General features: G+C 33.9%; 1 protein-coding gene across 13 annotated transcripts in view; it reads left to right on the plus strand.

The window, feature by feature from the left end:
• The window catches only part of Cask (calcium/calmodulin dependent serine protein kinase), a 309,975-nt gene that overhangs the window by 58,134 nt on the left and 233,249 nt on the right, over positions 1-18,592 (plus strand). For 7 of the 13 annotated variants that reach the window (XM_051179170.1, XM_051179172.1, XM_051179176.1 and 4 more), the window contains exon 2: positions 5,229-5,341. In XM_051179170.1, the coding sequence (XP_051035127.1) occupies positions 5,229-5,341 (113 nt within the window). Of the gene's footprint in view, positions 1-5,228; positions 5,360-18,592 lie in introns of all 13 variants that reach the window. The other 6 variants (XM_051179168.1, XM_051179169.1, XM_051179174.1 and 3 more) reach the window with 1 other exon arrangement.

Raw genomic sequence — 18,592 nt, forward strand, 5'->3', positions numbered from 1 at the left:
CCTTCCTTATGTTCTCCAAATCATTTCTTCCAAGTTTGCTGGATTAGTTAACATCACTGCATCTATATATGCTCTTATTCCTCAAATTTGGTTATTACTATTTCATCTCTCTTTTTCTCCCAGTCCTTTCCTTAAACTTCTTTCAGTAGATTTGGGAAATAAATTAGATGCACTGTACTCTTGGTATTCTAGAAAGCAGCATACTAGCATAATTTGTAGCATAGTTTCATGCAATTCTAGTCTCTCTTCAAATATATTTAGCTTTTATATCAGATATCTATTGTCTATATTTATTCTTATAAATGGAAAGTGAAGGAGATTATTCTGTGTCTACATAGAGTGGTTATAATCTTTCCAGGACTCTAAGAGGCAACACAGTACTCATTATATTCCAGTGTAATTGATCTGTTACTCAACAGGTTTTGTTGTTTGTCTGGCTTTGGTAACTGGGTAATAGTGGCTTCATAAAAAAGAATTTGGAAGCATTCCTTTCTTTTCTATTTTGTGGAATAATCTGAATGGTATCAAGTATTAGTTCTTCTTTGAAGATCTAGTAGAATTCTGCATTTCATCTATCCTTTTGAGATGGTTTTAGTTGGGAGACTTTATTACTGTTTCAATCTTGGTGTGTGTGTGTGTGTGTGTGTGTGTGTGTGTGTGTGTGTGTGTGTGTTTAAATTTTTATCTTGGTTTAATTTTGGTAGGTCATATGCATCTAAAAATTCATCTGTTTCTTTTAGATTTTCCAAGTTAGTAAAATATAAGTTTAAGGAATTTCCTGAAGATACTCTGGATTTCATTGGTATCTGTGGTAACAATTCACTTTTCATATCTAATTTTATTGATTTGGGTCTTCAATGTTTTTTCTTTTGGTTAAGTTGGTAAAGGGTTTGCCATGCCAATCTTGCTTATCTTTCCAAAGAATCAACACTTTCTTTCATTGATTCTTTGTATTATATCTAGTTCATTAATATCTGCTCTGATATTAAATTTTTGAGATCAGGTCTCACTGTGTAAATTTGGTGCTGGCCTAGAACTATCTATATAGAGCAGGCTAGCCTAAAACTCAAAGAAATCTGCCTACCTCTGCCTCCCCTATGCCCTCCCCTTATCTTATTTCTCATTGTCTAGTGTTTTCAGTCTTTGTTTCTTGGTTGGTTTGGGGGTTGTTTTTGTTTGTTTGTTTTGTTTTTGTTTTTTGGGTTTGGTTTTTTTTTTTTTTGCTTTTCTAAGATTGAGGTGCACCTGTATGCCTAGATAATGATACTCCTAGAAGCAGTGTATCACTAAAGCAAAATTTCTAATCCCAGGTATAGGATAACCCCAGGCTTCCCCAACACAACATAGATTCTGTCAGTACTTTTAGTTATCCACCATTAGAGGTTATGGCCTCTTTGCTAAAGACACTGCATACCCTGGTTGCAAGATAGAGAGAAAGTAAGCTGAATCTGAGCTGGAAAAATTTCTCCTTGGCTACCCTCACAGTCCCAGAAGGTGCTACTCTCTGCAGGCTTCTGGGAGAGAAAAGGATGGGTCTTACCCATCTGTGTAACCTACAAACAGTTTTTAAAAACCCTGCCTGTCAAGATGTGTCTACCTATACAATAGTGGCACAATTGTTGTGGGGGTAACCAACTGACATCTTACATGATTTGAGGCTTGTTCCCAAAAGGGGAACTTACATTTAGTACAATAAGCCCACTTCACAACCTATGCCTGAGGAGGTTGTAGGCCCAACGGAGGTAACTAAATTGATTCAGCCTCTTTTTACAATGAACAGTAGTGAATATAGAGACCAGGCTCATATCCGTATTACTCTAAGAATAGGTGTTGGTTGAAAGCTCAGTACTAAACAAGACATAACACTCCTCCCTCTGAGGATCAGAGAGCACTGTGGAAAATGGGTGTAGGAAGTATAAGAAAAACCAGAAGATAAGCCTGTGAGATGCCATCTTCTGAACTCAATACAAGTGTCACAATCATGAATTCAGCAATTGCAGTTACCCTCACTGGCCCACATAAGACAGGCCATGTTAATAGTTATGGAAAGGGAAGGGACTCATACATCTTACTGTTGCACTATTGAATATTGACAGTCTCTGGGAATAGGGCAATAATTGTCTCTAGTTATATATCCACTGCTGAGCCTACCAAGCTCCAACAGATAGTTCCAAACCCACAGTCACTTGTACAACCCTGATTAAACACAGTGGGTCCCAGAGTTAAACGAATAGACATGAATATGAGAAAGTTGTTGGAAAGAGGGAGTGCATGTATAAAGGAATAGTAGTGAGATGGGATAGGTTGAAATTAAGAGTGGTTAGTATGCATGGTGTGCATGAATTAAATTGTCAAATAGTAAATTTTATTTAAAAATTTTTAAAGCCCATAGAATTATGTAAGTAGCCATCTGCCTCAATAAGAACTTTGTCCAGTCACTATTTGATATATGTAAGAAGTTATATAGAAAGTGTGAGCAGAGTCACACAGTGGAAGCATGCTGGGCCCATAAATAGAAAGTGTGTGTGTGTGTATGTGTGTTTTGTCTTGTTATGCTTTTTTTTTATTTTTGAGAATCTCATACATATACAGAATAAAATATGATCGTATTTACTCCTAACTTCCTTCTCTAGTCCCCTCAATATCTGCAACACAGCCCCTCCCAACTTCATGCCATTTTTTTGTTTAATGACCCATTAAGTCCAGTTAGTACTGCTCATGTGTGCATGGGTATGAGGCTGTCACTGGATCATGGGGAACCACTAGTCACTGGAGTATGAGGAATCCCCCAGTCACTGAAGTATAGGGAACACCCCAGCCACAGGAGCATAGGGGACCTCCCAGTCCCTGGAGCATAGGGAACCCACCAGTGGCCACATCACCCAAAATAAGTAAACAAACAAACAAATGAATAAACAAATAAATAAATTCTTTCCCCCAGCAATATTTAATCAAATCTGAAATAGCATCAGTTACCATTCTATTGTGGTCAATACCGTGGTAGAGAAAGATGACTTATTTTCTTTCACATCAATACTGAAGAATTGACTATACAGTACATTTTTAGAAATGTCAAGTGTCAATAAGGGTTCTGCCTGAATTTTGATTGTTCCCTAAGCTGCCAACCAAATGCAACTAATAAATATAATATGGTTATGTGTTGACACTGTTCATTACCCTTTCCATTTTCTATCTTTTATTAGTATCTTCTGAGTTTCAAGTTGTGAATGTTTCAAGTTGTGAACAGAATCACACGCAGTCTTAGTGTGGTTTGATGTCTTTTAAGGTTATTAAATTGGCTCAGCACACCTTTGTTAGCTCTGCATGTCATTAAGGAAAAACCTTTAATGTGCCTTACTTATGACTTGTGCTCAGGTCTTGAAGAATTCATAAATACACTCCTTTCAACCTCATTAAATTACCTTAGCGAATTATTGGATTTAGCGTAATTTTTATTGACATGGTTTCTCCTTTCACTTTCTTCCACGTCCTCCTGCCCTGCTCTCTTTCAAATTCATGGCCTCTTTTTTTCTTTATTGTTGTTTGCATGTATGTGCATGCTCCTATTTTTAAAGGGTAGTTTGTTGTCTCATTGCTTTTTCTCTTCTTTCTTCTTACCTATCTTAATTGTATAAAAGGGTAGCTTTCTTCCTTACCTTTATTCAAGCAGGAAAAGGGTTTTAAAATTGAATGGATTGACAACAAATAATTCAACAAACAAAACTTGGAAAATTTCCAAAATGATGCAGTGAGTTAAATCACCACACAAATGTATATACTGAGGAATTTTGTGTGGATAAAAGCTGATTACGTTAAATATTTCCTGAAATTGCATGCTATTGTTAGACCAAATAATCACAAGTAAGACATCCAGGTGAAAAATGAAAACATTTGTGGGAACCCTGCCTCACGTTGTGCCGTTACAGAAGAATATTTTTTAATAGTTTTGAGTGATTATGGAAAAGGTTTTCTGTAGATTTATGATCTGGAAGTTAATATTATTAACCCTTCCATGTTAGCTTTGCTGTTTGGAGAAAGACATGAGGCTGGATGTAACCAATGGCTGTGATGATGTCATTAATGTGATTTCAGAGAAAAGTTTATGTTCCTATTAGATTAAAGTCATTTTCTGGTTCTCTAAGTGACAAAAAAAAAAAAAAAGAAGAAGAAGAAGAAGAAGAAGAAGAAGAAACACTATCACAAGTCAAAGAAGCAATATGTAGATTACTTTCTTCCTGTGTGTACCCTGAACACACATACAAGTATTCTATAAAAGCCAGAGAGAGTGTTCTTTTCTCTATCTTCCACCATTAGAAAGTGAAAATGTGTATATTCACATATGCTTTTGTATTCAATTGTTTGGTTATCTCATAGTTGAAGTGCCAGTTTCACACAAATCTCTCTTTGGGTTAACTTGAATTGTGACATCTATCTAATTCATCTCAAATAACTCGTGTATGTGTGTGTGCGTGCGTGTGTGTAAAACTTTTTCTCTGGGATTATAAGTGAGAACATAATATCGGATTTTCTTTTTTAAAAACCCTTCAAGAATGAGTGAGAAAGGTTTTTCAGTAGTCACAGAAAGAAAAAAGGTAGCTTGAAAGTTCTGACATGGCGAGAAGTAATAGAAACTCAGTGGGATATGGTAGTAAAGATTAGGTTTGTGGGCACGATAAGAGGGAAATGTTAACAGTGTTTTAACTTTCTGCTTCAAAAGAGTATGTCTTATATGCATGCAATAACAATTGGTGAAAAAAGAGGCCATTAATTTGAACAATAGTGGGGAGGTGTATATGTGGAAGGATTTGGAGGGAGAAAAGGGAAGGGAGAGCTGTTGTAAGTAAAATACAATCTCAAATTAAACAAAAAGGACTATTTCTCTGTGTACTACCACTTCAACAAGCTTCCCTATGTGTAAAATGTTTATATTTATATGTAATTACTACAGTTATTGTTTGCCTTGAATATAAGGATACTATTGAATTTTTTTAAATTACCTTGAATCAAAACCCTAATTATTTGGCTTCCATGCTTTTGTTTTAACTATCTTAAAATGATGAGTTACCTTTGAATTAGATAATTTTATTGTAAAGCTCTATATGAAGATTAAAATATGATAGGTCACTGGTTATTTGGTTTGGCTGTGGTAAATAAAGAAACACCGTAAGATATTGATCAAAAAGAGGAACTTAAAATCAGTGAATTAAAATTGACTTTTTGTTTTCTAGGGGTCCCTTCAGTGTTGTACGGCGATGTATCAACAGAGAAACTGGGCAACAATTTGCTGTAAAAATTGTTGATGTAGCCAAGTTCACATCAAGTCCAGGGTTAAGTACAGAAGGTAAGAGATGGATTTCAAGTAAGTTATTTGATGTCTGGCTTTATTCCATCTCCAAAATCCATTTATCAACCTATCCTCATCTGGGGGTGGGGAATCAGGGTGTGATGTAGAGGGGAAGTGGGTGGAGACAGTATGAACTCCAGTTGAAACAGTTGCTCAGAAATCTAAAATATAGCATTTGAAATAGGGAAGGGTTTTAGTCACCTGGGATCTTTATGAGCTTGTTTTGTTCTGATTTTTACTAGAAAGAATGAAATATGATCATATATTTTTTAGGGTTTAATTTGAGTCCTGTTGTATGAGATGTAGGATGAAAGGGAAGTAATTACAAACATGATAATTGAGGATTTAAAAGCATCCAAGGTTCTTCTAAATATAATTTACTGCCTTTAGGATTACTATCTAGTATAACTAGAAGATTTATATTTGATTCACATGTGATTTAGTCACATAGTATTTGTGAAAGTTGAAAAGTTTGAATTATGTTTTAAGATATTGTTATATATATATAAATGTGCATTTGAAGTTATTTATTTTTAAAAATAGATGCCATGAGTTACACTAAAGGTAACAAAGCTGATTGTTATATTGACTTTCTAATTAGCCTGTCTACTAACTTTAGACTTCCACAGCCTTCTTTAGTCTTTTGCTTTTTAATCTTAAAGCAGTGCAATTGAGAGCTTAGATTAGAAAAGTCAAGGTGCAGTATCTCATTTGTGTTTTATCCAATTAGCTAGTTTGGAAAGTAAAATCTCATCTCACACACTGTGAGCTCCTACTTAATCTATTCCTATAGAATTTTTATTCAGGTTGATTACTTTTAAATATTTTTGTGACTCTTTTATAAAAAAGTTTTTTTTCTCTTTCCAGCTCCCAAATGAGTCACACATGGAGGCTTATTCTTAGTTATGAATGTCTAGCCTTAGCCTGGCTTGTTTCTAGCCAGGTTCTCTTAAATTATCCCGTATACATTTTGCCTCTGGGCCTTTCCTGTGCTCTTCTGTAAATTTTACTCTTACTCTGTGGATTTCTGGGTAGCTGGCTGACCCCTGATGTCCACCTCTCCTTCTATTTACACTTTCTGCCTGCCAGCCCAGCCTATCCTTGCTCCTGCCTCACTATTGGCCATTCAGCTCTTCATTAGGACCACCAGGTGTTTCAGACAGGCACAGCTTCACAGACTTAAACAAATGCAGCATAAACAAAAGTCACACACCTTAAAATAATATCCCCCAACACTCTTTAAGTCATTATTACCAATATAATGTTTTAGAAGTTTCTTAAAAATTACTACCAAAAGGCTGGAGAAATGGCTCAGTGATTAAAAACACTAGCTGCTCTTCCAGAGGACTTGGGTTTGATCCCATTACCCACATGAGGGCTCACAAACCATCTGTAATTCCAGTTCTAGGGGATCCAATGCCTTCTTCTGGCCCTTGTCAACACTAGTCATGCACTTAAATACACAAATATGCAAGCAGGCAAAACCCCCATGTAAATAAAATAAAAATAAATAAATCTTTTAACAAACTGTTGCCTTTAAGTTATTACTAAGAAAAACTCCCATATTGATTTGTTTTCTGGTCAAACGGTATGCATCTATTTAGATTAAATAAACTGACCATACTGCAGGAGGGAAAATCTTATAGCAAAATTTGGATGTTTTATAATTGATGATTTCATTGTCAGAATTGACCATTAACTACTTTTAAATATAGGTTATTTTATATGCTTAACAAAGTGTAAAGTTTGCCTGTCAGTAGACTTTACAGTTAGGTTTTTTAAAACTATTTTGTTTTATGTTTGGGTGTGTTGTTTTCTTTGTAGTGCTGGGGATCAAACCCAGGGCCTTGGGCAAGCTAGGCAAGTACTGTTTCTCTTAACTTTTAATTTGTCAGTAATCGATTAAGGGAAACCTTCCTGAGCACTGAGATAATTTTGTTCAAATCTGATTATTAAACAAGTAGATGTTCTGAAACCTTAAAAAGCTCTGATATTGCTTACAAACAGATTGGTTCTAATTTAAAATTACAAATATTAAACCAGTTATTAAATTACCTATATTAAATTACAGTAACATAAGTGAGATCTTCTTATATATTACAGATAATTAAAATGAATACTTGTAGCTTATTTCTTCACCCCAAAATTTTAATATCAAAGACTTGATTTTTCTTAACATTATACCTAGTTATGTGTCTTTCCAGGATAAAGGTATTTTTAAAGGCGACAACTACTTGCTCATTTGTCTATAGTGAATTATTGACCGATTTCTTTAGCCAGATCTCTGGAACTCTAGACCCATAATATGAGAGTGAATCTGTATTACCACTTACAGCGAAGCATGGTGATTTACACCCTTAATTCTAGAATTTAGGAGGCAGAGGCAGAGACAGGTAGATCTCTGTGAGTTCAAGGACATCCTGGCCAGTCAAGACAAGGCCAGTTTGACCCATTTAGTCAGAGGGTCAAACACCAAATTTTAAAAGGAAGACAGTATTACATATAATTTATTTGTATCCCTGGTTTGAAGTTCTGTCTCTACTTAATATGACATATACGTAGTTCACACCTTCAGTTCTTTGGTGGTTTAAAAAAAAGTTAAGTTTTGTCCTGGAAGCAAAAAAAGTAATTCAGTTGATCTTTTATACTCTATATCTCTTTGAGCAAATTGGAATCTTGCACTATTTTTATATCGATGTTATCCACCTACAAACTTTAAATGATACCCATTTGTATTCTTCATATTACCCATGGCTTTATCTGGTTTGAGTGAGAATTCAGTGATATTCTAGTGAAACTATGCCATTGGCATATTCATGGCATTATCCTTTAGTTTTTCCTGTCTTTATCAGCACAGTGACTTACTGTGAGTTAACCAAGAAACAGAATCAAATTTCACAACTAGTGCAGTCTCATTTTTTTTTTTTTTTTGTAATGGAATGCCCATACCCTCTATTGCTCTTATTCACACTAGTTTACTTCATATTGGCTTTGTCACATTTTATAAGATATGTAATAAATGTGATAAATAGTAAATTATTATATAAAATATCTGAATATTGACACCTTTATGACCTTTCTGCCCAACTTCTTTTATCCCTTTTCTAGTTACTATAAGCAAAAAAGTCTACTTCCTTCTCTTCTATTCCAAAAATAACCTGTTCCATGGCAAAGCATATAAGACATACTCTATTAAAAAGAAACAATTTTTGAAGTGACATTTAGCACAGTAAAGCAGAACCCATAAATTCAAGTAAGACAATCTAGAAATATCTTTGATATCCAGCTATTTAAGACAGTTTCTTAAGCAATACCATTTAAAACTCCAGCCTATCACTTATTCTTACCTTAAACATACCTTTCCTCACTTTCGGCTTGTGGTTTATTTGACCCTTGTCATTGCCCCTTTTTTTCCTGCCACTGTATCTGTTTTAAAACTATATTGTGAGCTAGATGTGGTTGAACAGGACTATAGTCCAAAAATTAGATGGAGGCTTGAAGATCAGGAGTTAAAGGTCATCCTTGGCAACTTAGTAAGTTTGAGGTCAACCTGTGCTACATGAAACTCTGTCTCAAGAAAGAAAATAACAAATATGAGTATATATGTCTCATGATTCTCACCTGGGAGCTTATAATATGATTTTACTAGAAAGATATGTAGTAAATTCTAAATAAGTAGCATACAAATTTAACTTTGAAACAAAATATTTATTAATCAAAGATTACTATGTGGTTCAATAAATTTTAAATTTTAAATTATATTGCCTTACTGAAGAGTCCTTATTATAATTTGGATATTTATTCTTTACTTTTGCAATCAATATTCTAATTGTTTTGTTCAATAGGATTTTCATATTACAAAAAATTCAATAGATCCTTGAAAATAAAAACAGGTTTCTATGTATGTGTTCATTTTAAGTTTAGAAAATTCTGAGACATATCACTCTTAAATGGTTTAGAATTTCTTCCTTTGTATGTATAAAGATTGCTTATGAGATGAGTAAAAGGTGTCTACTAAATGAAAGCTAAGTGAATTTATATTAAGGTATTTCTGACATGGGGCCGGTTAGATAGCCCAAAAGGTAAAGTCACTTGCCTCTAAGCATAACAGCTTTAGTTTGATCCTAGGAACCAACATGGTTGGAGGGATTTGTCTCCTGAAAGTCATGTTCTGACCTTCACGTACACACTAACACACAGAATGAACAATACATGTAATAAAATTTCTGAAATTTTACTTTTTTATATGTACATGTCTATGTGAATGTATATATAGGTTTCTGTGGAAGCCAGAAGGTGTCAGACACACTGGGGCTGGAGTTACAGATAGTTGTAAGCCACCTGATATAGTTGCTGAGGACCAAACTTGGGTCCTGTGGAAAAGCAGGAAGTATTCCTAACCATTGAGCCATCTCACCAGCCCCTGATTGGGAGATATTTTCATCCACATGTGTGTGTACAAAGACACATAGATTTATCCATTAGTGAACTTCCCACATTATTATCTTTGAACTTTTAATTAATTCACTTTTTGTCTCTTATTCTGCTAAGCCACTAATTAGATTTTGTTTTAAAAATAGTATCCAAATTAATTCAGGCAAATAAGGATATTAAAAGATATAAAAGAGATAGAATTTAGAATTAGAAACTGAGTATCTGAAGTTCTGATTACTTTTACTTTTATTTATTTTGGGGCCAGGGGTTGAAACCAGAACCTTGAGCATGCTAAGTATATTATGTACCAATGAACTCGACTCCCTGTCCATAACCACAGTTTGAATAAAGATTGATATCTTTGTGTAGGCATTTCCTACAAGTTTCAACATTCTCTCCTAGAGGAAAGAGAAGACCAATGAAACTCACAAGGCTTAGGAAGCTCAGAAAGTTGTAAGAGTCTCTTCCCAGGATTCTAGAAGAAGTAAGCAATTTCTGGGAAACAAAAACTGATTTAAAAACAAAACAAACAAAACAAAAAACTGCCTGCAAAGCATAAGTCTAAGCAAACCAATAAGGATCCACTGACCACATATAAGAAAGAGATAGGCAATGGTGGTGCACAATTTAATTCCAACACTTGGGAGGCAGAGGCAGGTGGATCTCTGTTAGCTCAAGGCCAGTCCTGGTCTACACTGTGAGTTCCAGGACAGCCAGGGCTACACAGAGAAACCCTGTCTGGCAAAAAATTACTAAATATTAAAGAATAATGATTAATCTTGGGTAGAGTATTCTGGTTTTACAGATAATATTGTGGTTACAAAACCTCCAGTTATTAAAAATAGCCAATTAGGAGGTTTGCGTGGAATGAAGCTATAGCAACAAAAATACAATTCATGCGCAAGTATTTGGAAGGAGCAAGCAACACGAATTATCCATGAACAAATGTAGATATTTTAATGTGCTCAGAAAAGTAGAGGAAGCCAAAACAAAGTGAGTGAAAGAAGGCATGAGAACAATAGTCCGACAAATCAAAAATCTAAGCAATGAGATAGAAACTACACAAGCAAAAAGAAAAGGTACAGAGTAGAAAATTTGAAGTTGAAAAGCAAATCATCCAAATGAAAAAACAGCAGATTTGAACAGACAGAAGAGTTCCAATCAGAAGACTTGAAGATAGGATCATTAACATTATTTACTTGAGGCTTGAAGATAGGCTCATTAACATTATATAGTTGAGGAAAAGGGGGGGGAGCAAAATAGAGGACCCTTCCTGAAGACCATCAGGCATACCAAAATAATTATAATAGGAGTGTTAAGATCATAGGAAAAGATGGGATAACATGTTTGAAGAAATCCCTGAGGACATAATGGCACAGAGTTTAGTAAACTCTACATAGATAAACCAAAAATACATACCATAATCAAACCAAAAATACATACCATAATCAAACTGTCAAAAATTATAGACAAGAAAAGTAAAACTACAGAAAGAAATAGCAAGAAAGAAGCAATTCGTCATAGACAAGGGATCTGCAATAACTACCAGAAGATTTCAGATTTCATCTGAAATCATGAAGACTAGATGGCAGTTTTCAATATGCTGAAGGAAAACATGTATTGAGAATCCTTTATATAGAGAGAACATACTTCAAAAATGAAGTATAAAGTAAGATATTCCCAGATAAACAAAATTTGAGGAAACCTGTCTGCCTGCCTACTGGGAATAATGAGAAATTTGCCCTACAATAAATTCTCAGAGTAGGTTCTATAGTCTCAACAGAAAGTATTTGTTAATATCGTGAATCCATGAATCCATATAGAAATAAAGACCATGCTCAAAAAGAAAACCCCATATGTAAGTATAAAAGAGAGTATAAACACATTTTTCTGCTGCATGGTACCAAGATGTAGCATTGGCTGATCTGAAACTCATTATGAAGACTAGCCTAGTCTTGAATTCACAGAGATCTGCCAGCCTTTTCCTTCCAAGAAAGATTAAAGGCATGTGCTATAAATAAATTTTTATTGTACCTACATTTCTCCTAACTGACTTAAAAGATAACTGCATAAAGTAGCATTATAAAACTTATGTTACTACAATAATTATGCAATATTATATTTCCCAGATTAACTAATAAAAGTACTCAATATAATAGAAGAAATGACAAGATAATATAAATGGCATAGCTGATAATATCTGTACAACGTCAAAGAAATCACTGGTATAGAAATACAAGAACAAAAGGTACAGCAAAAGTCCTACCTTGTTGGTAACAGTATTAAATATAAATGAATTAAAACTAATTTCAAAGCAGAGATCTGCACGATGAATGAAAAACATATCCTATAATATATTATCTACAAGAGGCACATTTTATTTTGTTTTTATTCCATTTATCTAATGTGTGTGTTTAGGTATACATGTAAACATGCATTTGGTGATCAGAGGACAACTTAGAAGAGTTGGTTCTCTTCATCCATCATATGAATCCCAGTGATGAATCTCAGATCGTGATGCTTGGCAGCACACACCCTTACCTGTTGAGCCATTGTTTTTGCTTGAGTCACATTTTAGATTCAAAAGGCATTTGTTGAAATGGTAGGAAAATTTTATCATTCAAACCATACCAAAAGAAATATAAAATACCTCTACATAAAACAGAAATTTGTATTTGAGCGATACTTTATTTCAAGGCTAAAGAGAAAGTTCAGTCAATGGATTTAAAATCAGTCCTCAGAACCATGTTAAAAGGTCAGCATGGTGGCTTCTGCTTGTAATCCTAGTATTGGTACAGGATGTAGCAGAAACATTTCAGGGTGCTCTGACCAGCTGGTGAGCATCAGGTAGGTGGGAGGACCCTGTCTCAAAAAGCAAGGCAGATAATGCCTGAGGAGCAACACTCAAGGTTGGCCACTGACCTTTTACATCATGTACCCACATACACATGAAGAAAGAAGAGGCAGGCATGGAAGAAGGGAATGAGGGAGAGAGAGGGAGGAAGAGAGAGAAAGAGAGAAAGAGAGAGAGAGCAAGAACAAGTTGGAGAAAGAAGATTATAGCAAGGTTTTACAGATGTCAATTGCTTTGATATATACTAGCAATGAGCTTTTGAAATTTAAAATTAAAAATTACATATTATATTGACATAAATACTTAACAAGAGTTACATAAAAAAGCTTGAAACTTATGACTTTTTTAAAAGATTGAAATAAATGGGTTATTCTCAAATTTGTGGATAAGAAGACAATATTGTTAAAGGTCAGTTCTTCACAAGTTAATCTATAGATTCATTTCATTTCAAATTGTGATACCAGATTCCAGCTAACTACTTTTTTGCATATTGACAAAGTGATTCTAAAGTTATATAAAAAGGTAAAATATCTAGGATAGCTACCATATTATTCCAGAAAAACAAGATCAATACTCAACTGCAGTGAAATTATAGATGGGTAGACTAGAGCTCAGAAATAGAGCCACACAAAGATCTGATCTTTGACAGCATTGAAGAGTCAATCTACCGGGAGAAAGGCAATCTTTTCAATAAGTAGAACTGTACCAAGTGGCCCATCCTCATGCAAAACAAGGACTCTGGGTAGAGATCAGAACAGGAATCAGGCAAGTTGTCTATACTCATCATTCCTAGTTAACATGTTGCTGGAAACAACCATAGCAAGTTAGGAAAAGCTAATATACACATATAGATAGGAAAGGAAGAAATGAAGTTTTAGTTGCAGATAACGTGAGTCTGTGTACAAAATCTCTAGGGGGAAAACCCTATAACTAGTGAAAATGATGTTGGAACAAATATACTGAACAATTATATACTGTATCCTAGGAACCGTAGTTAAAAATGCAAAACCATTTAGAATTAGCTAACACAAAACCAAACTCTTCTATAAACCACACAAAGCATTGTAAACGACTATAATACTCTAATGAAAAGAAGCAATCTCTAAATAAATGGAGGCTAATAATAAAGAAAAAGGAGGCTATAAATTTGAGAATGAGAGGGGATGGTAGAGGCTGGATAGTGACATAGGACAGAATGGAGGGAATGATACAAAATATTTCTGTTCCTCAGGAAGTCTGCTGTGGCTATGTCTAGTAGAGTTGTGTCTATTACAGGCAACATTGCTCTAATTTTGTGTGTATGGATCAGTTTTGTCTATCCTTGATGTAAAAATAGACCATGTATTAATACAATAAATAAATGAAGACATGTACCCTGTTCATGGATTGACTACTCAGTATAGCAATATATATATATATATATATATATATATATATATATGTGAATATATATATATATATGAATATATATATGTCTGTTCTCACCAATGATCTCACAATTTAATACAATTTCAATTAAATTCTCAGAAAGAATTGTTGTAGGTATACAAAACCTTATTGTAAAATGTTTATGGAAAGGGAAAAGAACAAAAATAGCAAAAACAATTGCTTCTTATAAACAAACATACTAAAGTGGGAAGAATCAGTCTATTCCTATTTTTTGATATGCAGTTGAGTGTGTTGACCAACAGTGTGTTAGTGATGCAGTTAGACACAAACATTAATAGAACAGTATAGGTTTTACAGAAATAGCCACCGCATAAATAGAACTATTTTAATTTTCTACATTTATATATTTGTTTTGCACATATGTACATGTGAAAATCAGACAATGACTAGATTGAAACACTCTACCACATGCATTCTGGAGATAAAAGTCATTAGGCATGGCATCAAGAACCTGTTGAGCCACCACAATAGCTCACAACTTAATTTTGACAGATTTAAACCCAGTTCAACGAAGAAAGTATAATATATTTAAGCAAATGGCAGTAAAGCAATTGGACATCCATAGGCCAAAGTGGACTTCAATCTAAACATGTATAAGATTTATTCAAAGTGGCTCACAGATTTAAATGTAAAATTTAAAACTATATCACTTATATATTATGCCAGAAAATCATTGTGCCTGTACATTAGATGAAGAATTGTTAGATATGATAGCAAGTGCACAATTCATACATTTAAAAAAACAGTAAGAAAATAATTTGGTTACAGGTTAAGAAAAAGTGTAAGTCCTAACCCAAGTACACAGTGGTATATTCAATATCATTGTTCATTAGGGGAAATCAAAGTAAAAATGGCATATACTGCATGCTTACTATAAAAGTTAGAATTAAAAAGTAATGACACCTTTTACTGGCAACAATGCAGAGAAAGTATCTCTTTCATACATTGCTACTGGGACTATAAACTGGTATTGTAACCCTAGAAAATAAAAAAGTTAAAAATTCTAAGCAAACCCTTTCCATACAGTCCAGCCGTTATATTCAAAGAAAACATAAATCCCAGAGAAATGATAACTATGTTCATGACAAGATCATAGTTTTTATTGTAGTTCTATTCATACTGGGTACAATTTGGAAAGTACTGAAATACCTTACAGTGGGTTAATAGTTAAATAAATTGTGGTACATCTGGATATGAAATACTACCACACAATAAAAAGGGAAAAGGCAATGCATTGAACAGCTTAATGGATCTCAAAGACTTGTGCTTCATTTTAAAAACTGCCTGTATCATGTACTATATAGGACTCCTTTATAGAAGTTTCAAAGTGGTAAAAGTTTAGAACTGCAAGATAAATTAATAATTGTCTGGTATGAAGCACTGCAATGTTAGGGTAAAAATCATGAAATATGATCAGTGTAATTTTAGAAGAGTAGAATTGGGCTCATTGTAGAGTATCTTCTTTGTGGAACACAACTGATTCCCACTTTGTTGGTGACAAGAATTTGCACATTATGATAATATTGAATAATTTTACATATAATGTATTAATGCATGTAAACCTGTGAAACCAAAATGAGGTCTATTGTTTGTATCAATGTCACATTCCTGCATTTGATATTGTACAGTGGTTCTGTAAGATGTTACCAAGGTAAGGAAGGACTAGGTTAATGTTATACAAAGCCTCTTTGCATTACTTTTGCACATTTCTGTTAATAGAATAAAAGGCGTTCTTTGTGGTTTGTACAATCTTCTACAAGAGTAATAATTATTTGTCAAATATTCAAGAGTATAGGAAAATTCATGTTAACTAAAGGTTTGGGTTTCTAATAGCTCAAATTGGTACATACAGGCAAACCGTGATTGATGTAACTAAGAACATCATCAAACGCTGTTACTTGCTTTCCCTAGGAAACATGAATATTCAATAACTCTAATTTACATAATGAATTTATATCCGTTTTGTAGGATAATTACTGGTTTAGCTAATTAATCTATATCCCCTCCTACATGCACAAAGCATGTAGAAACCTTTTCTTTGCAGTGATGCTCTGCTATGGCAGGTATAGAAGTAACCCAGCAATTAACAATATATTAAGGTTTATACTTTATGTTTTTGGTTGTGAGCCTAGCCTTTAACGGCTGAGCCATCTCTCCAGCCCTAAGGTTTATACCTTAATTTTGTCATGTGAAATACTATAGAGTGCAGTTCCTCGTCAATTTCATCATGCGTTATGAAGTCTTGGACACAGATTTAATGAATCAAATTGTAGTTAGTAAATTAGTATTTAATATGAAAACATTCATTCTTTCAAACATTATTGAGATATCCTGTATGTGCCTCACCCATTGTGTGTGAAGCATAAATCCATTTTATTGTGGAGTTATCACATAATCGTCTTTAACATTGACATTATAAGCAAACATGGATTCCAGAGGATCATAAAATAATTAGCTATAACTAATATTTTAATCACTTTATTTTTTGTTAGTTCTGTGGTAAAAACAAAGGATTTTGTATTGAATGAAATATTTGAACAAAACTGGTTGGAGACTAGCTTCCAGATAGAGGTATAATTTTCTACAGAATTTATATTTTCACCATTTCTGATCATAGTTCCTATGGGTAACCAAGTAGTATATTCTAAAAGAAGATTTCCCATCAGTTTTTTTTCTGTACTGTTGAAGCATATATTAAAAGCAAAAGGAATTCATGTAATTTTGTATTTCACACATCTTAGGTGATAGAATTAGTGCTTTTTTGCCAAATTACATTGATGGTACATCTTTGGCTATTGAGAGAAAGAGAGAAGAGGAGATGAGAGGAGAGGAGAGGTGAGGAGGGGAGAGGGAGGGAGGCAGAGAGAGAGGGAGAAGGAGAGGAAGAGGAAGAGAGAGAGATTGTGTATGTATATTTCTGTCTGCCTTCCTGCCTACCTGTCTATCTGTATTGAACACTGTTGAGTTAAAAAGTCAACTTTGAAACAAATGCATCCATTTTTAATGATGCTGTGCCAGTTATTTCTGGGTAACTACATTTAAAATAAGATGCATGTTTTCTAAATGTGAAGTTTCTGATTGTCTTGCTAATCATATCCTGCAACTGGTTCTGTCAGAAAGTGCTAATGTGTCTCTGAAGTGGAGTAATTTTACAGTGACTATTCTTGAGATCATCCATGAGGAAAAAGAAAGCTCTGATTTACCTTTTTTTGTTTGTTTGTTTACTCTTTAAGAATGTGGAGACAGTTTGGTTCAGATAACCTGCTCCTACAAGTATATGGTTGTTTGCTAACTAAAATGACTCCATAATTCTAGATGGAAACATTTAATATGTTGACTATAATTTCTGTTGTCAATGTTATAAATGTCTCAATTTGTATTTCCCATCCCATATAATAGATGTGTTGCTAAAGAGGCTGTCATGTTTACATGTTTATATATTAGTGCTCTCAAAGCCCTTTGGTTTATATACTCAATTTCATGTTCATATCACATTCAGGAAATATAACAGTATGAAAAACTGTAAAATGAGAGCCTCTGCTCAATTTTTTTTCTGAAACAAAGTAGTATTTTAAGGTTTTCTCATCCCCACCATATGTGCATTTTTAAAAAGTTTTCCGTGTCCCTTTTTTTTATACAAATAGCTACCTTTCTTTTCAAACCTTTATTTCACTATTCTTTACATTATGTGATTTAGAGAATTCCTTGGAAGCCATGAAGAGAGACAATGATAGATATTTTGGTAGGTTGGTGGATGCATAAGCCTTGCTAGGTGGAAATGGGGAAAAAATCTATAATGAGGAAAAAAAATCTATAAAATAAGTATGAGAATTTTACAGTGTAGTTGGTGATTATAATATTTAAGTCTAAGTAGCTATGAGGTAATTCTTGTATGTTTGAGCTGCTGTTATGGCTAAATGAATAGATATTTGAAATAACCTAAGAAGTCATCTTTTGTTATTAAGGTGGTGGTTCTACAGAGGTTTGCATTATGTAATTGAATGTATATTTAAAATAAAACAAATTCTAACTTAGTAAGGAGAGCATCTATTCAAAAGGATTATTGCACAAAAGAGAAAGAGGTTTTTTTCAATATATTATGGATAAGAGTGTGTATTAGACCCACCCAGAATCTTTTTATGATCCACTGAAATATGTACAGAAATCTTCAGGATGCCAAACAAAGGGAATGGGTCTGTTTTATAGCAGAGCACTCTGTGTTTGTTGATCATCTATTTACTTCTCAAAGATTAGACAAAACAGATTTTTATGGCTTTTTTTATTAAGCAGTTGAGCTCATCAATTCTAAGGTAAAGAATGGTAGTTCAGAGTGTCCGTGTTTGACCTTATCATAGGGAAGTGAAGGAGCACCATGAATCCCATCTGAGTCATAAACGAAAGTCACTGTAAGCTGTTTTCCAAAACATCAAAGTTGGTACATTTATTAACTTTTTTATTAGCTTTTTCTCATTTTCCAAGATTAAGGGGTTTAAATAAAATTTAACAAATGT

This window comes from Phodopus roborovskii, unplaced genomic scaffold, assembly GCF_943737965.1.
Source record: "Phodopus roborovskii unplaced genomic scaffold, PHOROB, whole genome shotgun sequence".
Lineage (NCBI taxonomy): Eukaryota > Metazoa > Chordata > Mammalia > Rodentia > Cricetidae > Phodopus > Phodopus roborovskii.